This window comes from Echinococcus granulosus (genome assembly GCF_000524195.1).
Source record: "Echinococcus granulosus chromosome Unknown EG_S00039, whole genome shotgun sequence".
NCBI lineage: Eukaryota > Metazoa > Platyhelminthes > Cestoda > Cyclophyllidea > Taeniidae > Echinococcus > Echinococcus granulosus.
The window spans coordinates 390,937-400,339 of NW_020170419.1; the positions used below are offsets into that span (position 1 = coordinate 390,937).

Here is a 9,403-nt window from a genome sequence, read left to right on the forward strand (position 1 = left end):
AGCAGTGTAGATTGCCCAAAAGTAAATCTGCGTGACAGTGGGTTTAGCTATGCATATATATCCTTGCTGATTTGCCTTGGCCTTTTCCTTCAAGTGGTTAGGCTGATTTGAGCCAATCAGCAGAGACTGAGTGAATTTAGGACTGAGTAGGCAGATTTGTGGGTGACTGAACAAGGCAGCTTAGTTTTAAGAATTTTCGAGTGACCACCCTTTGCCTTGGTGTCCAAATGCATTAAGACCACCAAATGCACAGAACCGAAGGCCGGGCGATGAATCACGCTCAAATTTGGAGACCAACACTTTTCACGAACATGGCATCACCAGTCGTGCTTTTTATAATACAAAGCAAAGAAATTACTCTAGAACGTTTTACTTGGGGCTGGACAGCGCCCTACAGAGGGTCCTTTTAATATCAGTTCATGGCGCATTCTCCCGAGATCGAGACTACGATGCAGAATAAGGTGAAACGACTTTGCAGAGCTGTGCCTGACATATGTTCCTCCTTTTCACACCGCAGCCCAGCCGCTTGACTGCGTTACTGCCAGCGACTTCGAACACAGACCGACAGTAGTTTCCAATGACAGGCAACTGGTCGCTTAACGCCCGGTTTTAAGTCGGTGAACCTGAGTCCCATTCTATCACTGGTCAGCTTCCTGAACTTGATGATGCGAACAGCTGTGAGCAGTTGGCGTAGTGTCAGTAGGTACTTCTCTACAGATGTGGCTATCGGTAGCATTTTTTTACAGTGAGGAGGGTAAATCGGGGTTATTTCTTCTTACAAAGTGATTTCTCGCACTGGCTGAAGTTACATTTAAAGGGGCTGTATGGTATGACCTCATTGAAGGGATTGACAGATTGGCAGCACAGACGTCACTAAGGCTGCTGATCTGCCTACGACTATATCGCCTTGGTCCTCTCTGAAGGTTTTATAAAACACACGCCGAGGTGGAACATAAGTGTACGAGTACAGGACTGGTAAACCAGTGACAGAATTAGTATGAACAGATGACATGCTACTGAGTTGGTGGTCCAAATGTGTAAGGAGTTGGGCATTGTTCTAATGTGTTCCGTGATGTCAGATTGCTGGGAGTGATAACTACTCATTATTCATTAGTAGTTATCACTCCCAAATGCGTACAATCTACAGGTCAGCGACGGCAGGCATTGTTAGAGGAGCTGGGTCTACTGAGCAAGAGATCACCAGTGATGGTGCCACCGATTCGCCGATAGCCGCTGCGAGTGCAATTGCAACTGCGCGCTGTTCAAGTGGCACGCGAGCAAGTTCTCCCTGGCGACGGTAGCATTGCCGGCTGAGCATTGCGAATGGTGGGCGACCAGTGTAATGTCACCTCCATACTGTAGTTAAGTTAGTGCCTACTACTTTGATATACATCATGGGAATAGTAAAGCCGTCGACAGATCTACCCTCATCAATTAATTCGGTTTCAAATTTTCTTAAATTCACTCAGCCACCCAGTCTTAATTCGTCAATATTACCACATCGGATGTAACCATTCACTAATTTTGAATGCAGTGGTCTGTCAAACCTGAATTCTTCTGCTGCCAATCTACTAATCCTCAATATGTTCACCTTTATTTGTGCCCACTTTCTGAGCATCTGTCCCCCCACCCACGCCTGGCTCATCCATCTAATTGCACATCCAGTCATCCATGAAGCACCCATCCATCTGGGTCAGACACATCTGTCAAACAATCTGTTCTACATTCATTCGCCCTCCTTTCCCACTTGTTTACAAATCCACTCCTCTACCTAGAGGTGATTGAACCTTTCAAAGCCTATCATGGGATCACCCATCTACCAAGTCTGGAAAGTTGCATCCGCGATTCAATCATATCTTAAATATGAGTCTCTCAATTACCTTTGCGTCTATCGGTGCTTTCGTCATCGGCCTCGTCTCCATTTCCTCAACAGATGCGTGGATGAGGGGAGGATCTAGCACACCCAGACCGTAGCACTCATGCAGATGGCTTATCTTCCACCTGGTACTCGTAGATGCTGATTTAAGCGTGCTAGGTTCCTCTAATGCAATCATTTCCAGTAACACCACACAACTAATTCTGCTTTAAATGAGTCTGTCTAAATAAACCAACTGTCACATTTGGTTGCATGCTTGCTGCTGACTCTCGCTGTTTCCTGCGCGGCCCGTGCACCTGTGCGCGGACATGTGGCGGTGGAGGCATTGGTACTGGTGCAGAGGAGGATTAACATCACACTTGTCTAAAGATTAATCTGCAAATTATTAAGAACATCCAACATGACGAAATCATTGTTTACCCTGATTTGGAAAGACATGTAGTAAAACTAGAAAGAGTAGAACTCTTCTAGAGTAAACGCAATATAAATTCAAACAATTAAACCTTAGAAGGCGGCCCCATAGATGTCACATTTATCTCGTTATTGGGCTACTATTGGGATGTCTTTATCTATCAAGCTCATACCGCGGTAAGCACCCATGTAAACTCCTCACAAACAGAAGCCTGAGTTCCAGCACCAATAATTATATTTATTTGTAAAACGCGTTGCACATGTGGCAATTATTCAACATAGACGGCCTGCATTTAGTGAAAATCAAAAGTGACACGAACCACGTTGAAGGTGAATTGCCTTCCACGCGGCGAACTTGTGACTTACATGGTTGCGTTTGCATTGTGCAAGGTGTTTCACAGCAATTTAAGGACGTCTTTATACACAGTGAGATAATATGATGAAAATTTTGGTATATGAAATCATGACCAATTTCGGACACCATGGCTGATTTTATCGAATCGCAATGTTGGACTTGTACATAAATATATTTTGACGCAAAATTTGTCATGAGAGCTGATTATCTGATTCAGATCCTTGATTACCACTGTCAAAAAGCAGCTTATATGGACTTGCGTTCGTTGGAGTAAAAGAATGACAAGAATATAAAAGGGTAGGATTTAGCATCGTAAGATAAAAAGACATATTTGGTTTAAAAATTATTTTCTGCAATAGAGAAGCGCCGTGTAGTCACTGAAAAGAGTCGAGACACCTGAAATTGGTCATAGTTTTTCATAGGAGAATCTTTAAAAGTAATTCCTTTCTGTGTACAAAAGCAAAATCATATTTTTATCAAACTTATGTGCCTATTTCTTTAAAGTTTTCTATGAATTGCTTTGCAATACCTTGAGCAGTGCAAATGCAACCATTTAAGTCACAAATTTGCCACGTAGCTGGCAATTCATCTTCAATGTGTCTCGTGTCATCTATGGTTCCTAGCAAATGTAGGCTGTTTAAAGTAGAATAATTGCCAAACGTGCATCGCGTTTTACAAAAAATGGTAGTGTTGGTGTTTAAAATCAGGCTTCTGTTTGTGGGTGTTTCTCGCAGTGTCAACTTGATCGAAAATCCTTCGGGATAGTAGCCCAATAACGAGATAAGTGTGACATCTATAAGGCTGCCTTCTGATGTTTAATTAATTCTGCCCAAGACCGTGGCAATTCGCACTTAAGACAAATGGTCTAAATGATTTACCGCCACGAAATAGTATAGGGGAAATTGACTAAATGAGAATAATAAAAATAAAAGACTTGCAGTTGGCTCTAGCCATATGGAAAGACCAAGATTTAATCTAACCAGTGGAAAATTGCAGGCATGCAGGCAAGAGAGTATACCAAGACATCTCGGGCACCTTACAAAATAACCCAATCCGGGACGGATCAAAAAGGTTGACTCAATAGAGTAAATAAGTGCATATCTTCTGGTAGGAAATAAAATTTTAGGATTTTTGGCTTCCACATTAAAATGTGACATTACTCTCATGCGAATTTACGGATTTGCATGTGATGTGTGCGCTATCTATTACGGGATCAGTGTAAAATTCGCGTCATCTGAAAGTGTTCAGCGTTTGAAGATCAAGTAGCTCGCCCCTCGGTAGCTTCATGTAGTAGTTTGCAGCCTCTTTGATTGTCAGTCATTCGAGGCAATTTTAAAGGATTTTTGTTTTGATTTGAGCATAAGAATAAAAAATGATATCTAGTAACATGCTTATATTCTTGGCAGCAATACGCCTTTTATGAGGCCCTCATCTTCCGGATTTACTGCGTGCTGTCGCGTTAGTGTTCGTGCCTACACACACCTGCTGCAGATAGACTGATCAGCAGTACTTATAACTTAGTGTTAGGTGATCAAGTTGTGTAGAGCTTAGCAAGCTCTCAACTTTGTTGATGGCAAATTGATGCCCATGCATTATCATGTTGCAAAACATTCAAGGAAGTGTTGGCATTAATATAATTATGAAGATTTTTTACCTACTGGTGCACCCAAATAATCCGTTTCTGTTACGTAGTTCTAGAATTCGTGTATGCCTACTTTTAGACAACAGGCAACTAGCATAGACAGGTTTAAATTTATAGACATTTGGATTCACTCTTTCTAGGTGGCGTTGACGTACTGGCTGCTGGTTATCTCAGCATGCAGCTGCGGTTGTAGTCTCATTTTATAAGTCAAAAATAGCTAATGTCCAACCTGCCTTTGGAAGAACGCTTTTGGACCTTAAGTTTTCCGCACCACTGCGTGAGTGGATGGATGAATGACTGAAACCGTACAAATTGACCATTTGTTTATGAGCATATTGGCCAATCTGTACCCTAGTAAGCTCTTCAACCAATCCTCCCCATTAGGCCCCATCAATTGTCTTGCTGTGGGACTACTGAGAGATCGGTAAATGCAAACGACGAACGTGTCCCCGCATTAGTTGATTGACAATATTGTTTGGGGAAATTGATGAAAATTAGGCCTCTCTGGAATGCTTAGTGTAAGCAAAAGTTGGTGACAAAGAGATGAAAACGATGGACTCCAACTCATCTTAATTCCTGCTCAATTTTCTGCACATGTTGCGACTCCAAAGGGAGATTATTAACATTTGCATTTTATTTTAACGTAGTGACTATCGTCTTTTGATTAACATTGGTAACAGTCTTCTCACAACAATTATAGAATTTGGAGTGTTTTTTAATATTTGAAAGCGCCTATGATTGTTTTTGTTGACCACGACCTGTAATAGTTCATCGAGAATGAGTGGCCATATACTTTAGTATACGATACACTGGAAGAGAAAAAGAGCTAAAACGAAGTTGTCTACATTTGACTGCAGACGTCGGTCCTCGATAAAATCCGTTGTCTATTCACGGTGATTACAGTCGTAGGAAAAGAGTTTTCTTTATTATCGTGTAGCCAAGACATGCTGTCAAGCCACCCACTTGGGCACTTGGGCATCAGCTTCAATGCACTGCAGCCATTCCTTAAGTTTTGGGGAAGGAGTACGATTGATCGAGACGTTAGGGATGAATTGAAATGGGTACAGCAAAGCACCGAAGGTATGGAGTAAAAGGCCTCGTTATGAGCTTCGCTGTAAATTCCGAGTAGCTTAGTTACACTTAGTTATACTCCTCTTTCTGTTCCCAAAGATTAATTCAAGTGCAGACTTCACCACGCTTTTCATGCTTGAGCAGCGTGTTTTCTGATAGATGCGATAAAAAACCGTTTATTTGCAACAATATGATAATAGAGCGCAGTAAATTTTGTCGTTTTACCTAAAAGCCTATTTCATTTGTTGCCACGAATTAGTCACTGCTCTAGTGGCAGGGAAATCTCCATGAGCTACTAATATTCTTAACCACTCAACGATTTGTGGGCTAACCACGTGGCCATTTAGAAGTCCGTACACCTACCAATTATGACCTTGCATAATGTACAGTGGCTCCTGCATTGGTGGCACCATTGTAGAAGATGTGCCTGTTTTCTATTTACTGGTAGCTGAGCACACCACCACCTTTGCTGGTGCCTCCAGGTAGGTCAGAAATTAAATTAAAAAAGGGCATTCATTTTGGAGGATGAGTATTTCTTTGTATGAATGTAAAAGAGGAAGATAAAAGTGAGAAAAGGTGCCAAGTGTCAGTTGAATAAAATGAACTGTCACGTGGTTGCTGCTGTAGTTAATAATTTCCTTCGCACTTTGTCCATTTCATTATAGGTAATAATCAGCCGAAAATATTATGAGCTGTAACAATAAGCCAAAACCGTGTGCCCTGCATGCAGTTGGTAGCATCTTATAGCTCAGTCATGTTTATTGTAGAAATTCTTCTAACATCTATTTGGTGTAAATACTGTAGGAGCATATACTAAAGCAACCCATTACTTTAATCTACTATCAGATGAAGGTCGACTCAGCAAACCTCTCTCAATCACGGCAACCCAAATAAAAGAAAATAAAGGTACAACTAACAACTTATTCCATTTCCAAGCAATTATTGAGGCGGCTCATCTAAAAGAGACCCCACTTTCTGCGCTGTGGTCATGTCCATGAGGGCAATGCTACGGAGCTCTTTGCTCATCTTTTCGGAAACAGGTTGCTTTCCGTTGTCGCTTGCTCATCATTACAAAATATGCTTTACTACTTCAACATCGGGGATACGAGTTGACTTTACTGATTCCCTCCTCTCAGGTTCCAGATCCAATCCATTTTTGATCATAAATCAGAAGCCAAACTATTTATTCAAAAGTTTAAATGCTAAAATTAATAAAGGGAAAGAAGCAAATCCATCGATTAAGTTATAGACAAATTCACTCGACTGTGCTTCAAACACGTGTAGTAGTTATTGAGATTGAAGATGGTTGTTAGCATGGAATGATATCTAGGCGAGGTGAAGTCGGGTACGTAAAGGAGGCTGATAAATTTGGTATCAGATATTTCCTCACATTTTGCTCCCTTCTGATAATCGTATTGTAATCCTGTGTGGATACCTTGATTTTGGGAAAAAGGTATTTAAATAGAGGGATAGACAACGGTGCTACCAAAGACGAGGCGGTCTACATGAGACTCTTTCAGTGGTGCATGGAGGTGAGTTAAACGATGATCAGCTGACATTTTAACACCTTCAAACATTTATTGCTTATTATTTGCAAGGCGTCACCTACTTAATAGTTACGAATGTATTATGAGGATATTCCCTTAAACATCAAAGCTTGTTCATTCTCACTCTTGCCCAGTGCTAATTTAAATATGTCCGAGTTAGTTTTACCGAGAACAGACCATTAAATCATCGCTTTGTAGGCATAATTTTTCATTCGGTGCATTCAATGTACATGTAAATCCTTACTTGCTTTACAGTGGCGCCTTGGTGGCTCAAAATTCACAGAATTATGCAAGATTTTGTCTAAGATTATGGCAACGAAATCAAACCCTCAAAGCTGGATGCTTGAATTTAAATTGACCCGTCCAGTGATCTGCTCGGAGTTTTAGTACATTAGAATACTCCTGAAACAAAAAAGCAAACTGCATTAAGCGTTACAAAAAGGCATTTTAAAGCGCCAACAATCAAGATGCATGTTTAGTCTACTGCACAGGAACGTATCATCAGTGGCATATTAATGACAGGAGGATGCACCTTTTCACCAATTTCCAGAGGAGTCTGCTGAATTGGTGCCTGTTCAACAACCGTAGTTGCTGACATGCTGCAATTAAGATTAGGATGATCAGGCTGAACAGCCTAGCGGAGATGATGATGAGCTTTTTAACTCAAATACATATCTGTGCATGTGTGTTCATGGCTGCATGTCTGAATAATCATGCTTAGATACAGTTGTGAGTGGTAGAATGTGGTTAATTAATCTCGTTATTGATGCATTTTGGCAGTCTCTAGAAAGCGCAGCGCAATGTAGCCTAAGAATATTCAGATGAACCCCATAGCCTACGCTCTCTACCCTAAGCCCCCTCCTAGATTTCAGAGGTAGGTAAAGTGAACCTTTCTGACAATCCGTAGGTAACACCTTTCCCTCCAGTGCAGTGTAAAGAAGGGCATCCTAAAAGCCTTTTTTCCAAATTGCAAGCACAGTATTTTCTGCAAGAAAAGTGGTTTTCATAAATGCTTGACTATGGAAAAGGTGGTTTGTAGTTCTAATCGTAGGGTAGAGTCATGGAGATAGGAAAGTAGAGAGCAGTAGTGAGATAGTAATCTGGAGTGGTGGCTGGATACCCAGATTGGTAGAGAGGCTGAGGAGTGGGGCCCTGGATTGTAAGGTGGATGGGTAGAAAACTTAAGTTGTGGAGGGGCAAGGAAACATTGAACTAAAAGGAAAATGAGGCAGAGAACTTGAGCATTGGCGAGTTAGGGAGCTGAGAACTAGAAGTGCAGTTGGGTACTCTAAACTCGTTTTTTGTGCTTCATTTACACTTACCTCCCACTTTTTAGAGCTATTTTTTCCTCCTCAATCAGGAAAAGAACTCCTACTCGGCTTATTTGCTAGAGTTAAGCCTATTCGTATGTCTTTGGCTGCAATCCTGGAATCCTTGCCAAACTTGGCTCTCGCCTCCTCCCTCCTTCCCTCTATTCAAATTGGCTGAGACGGCGTTAGTTGCACATCAAATGCTACCTTACTTTAACAACAGCACCACTCCACGTCTAAGGTCAATCACAAGTTCCTATAAATAACCATGAATATGCAGCTAAATGCATGGATGAATTGGTAAGTGGGTGACTTGGACGGTTTTGGCTTGTAATCCCAACTTTAGTCTCGTTCTTATCTCATTTGTGTGGAATGAACAATCGGTGGGTGGATCGATTATTAAAAAAAGTTATGTCTACAGGTAAAAGATCGACAACATCCAAAAACACTTGTGCCCTTACGCAATATTTGGGCCATCTTGACATCCAGGACTCACAATACGGTAGCTGTACCCTTCCCTACCAGCTGGCCAGCAGGCAGGCTGCCGACTCTTGCGTGCACCAAGAAATGCATAGGGGTAAGTGAAGCGAGTCCCTCCTTTACTGTTTCCCGTATCGGCAAACATAACCAGCATCAAGGCTGGGGCTCAAAAGAAGAAGAAGGAATTGTGATGATTTGGGACACGCATTCATTAGCATTAACCACCATTCTGAGTTGGCATGCAACTTGCACTTGCGACTGCTGCAAACAGTGAGCCATGCCGAACATAACTTGTTGTTAATTGCTGACAATTTCTGAGTCAAGAAACCTTTGTTATATTAATGTGAAAATGTTTTATGCATAAACATGACCCACCTCAGCTAGAAGTGCTTCCTACTTTGACCTTCGTTTGTAGTATCGCCCATAAATACCGATGTTAGTTTTCTGTCTACTGGTTTCTTTCTCTTTCGCCCCCTGCCTGCTGGAACTATCACGATAGTTTTCTGGCGTAATATTCATAGTTTTCGTAAATTTTTCTAGTTAAAGCGGAAAAGTTTGTTGTCTTTACGACAATTTGGACTGCAATATAATTCAGTCCTGCTTTCCCAATGACAACGGGAGCGTCGCATTCATGAATTGCACCAGAACTGACAACGAGCCCCAACCTGTTTGCTTCAATGAAAAGCTCATTGTGGCAGTGAGCACACATCT

The 9,403-nt window shown here is 41.6% G+C and overlaps 2 protein-coding genes across 2 annotated transcripts in view; one reads left to right on the forward strand and one right to left on the reverse strand. All coding sequences in view use genetic code 11, as the record gives it.

Annotated features, from left to right (window-relative positions):
- Positions 1–1,141: 1,141 nt before the first annotated feature.
- Positions 1,142–1,318, reverse strand: EGR_05383 (hypothetical protein; the record flags this gene model as incomplete). The annotated part of the gene is made up of 1 exon (XM_024494632.1): positions 1,142–1,318. The coding sequence occupies one exon, from the start codon at positions 1,316–1,318 to the stop codon at positions 1,142–1,144; it is 177 nt and encodes a 58-aa protein (XP_024350959.1).
- Positions 1,319–8,480: 7,162 nt separating this feature from the next.
- The window catches only part of EGR_05384 (hypothetical protein), a gene marked incomplete at both ends in the record, with an annotated part of 7,694 nt that continues 6,771 nt past the window's right edge, over positions 8,481–9,403 (forward strand). The window contains 2 exons of the mRNA XM_024494633.1: positions 8,481–8,512; positions 8,559–8,633. Coding sequence (XP_024350960.1) covers positions 8,481–8,512; positions 8,559–8,633 — 107 coding nt within the window. The remainder of the gene's footprint in view (positions 8,513–8,558; positions 8,634–9,403) is intronic.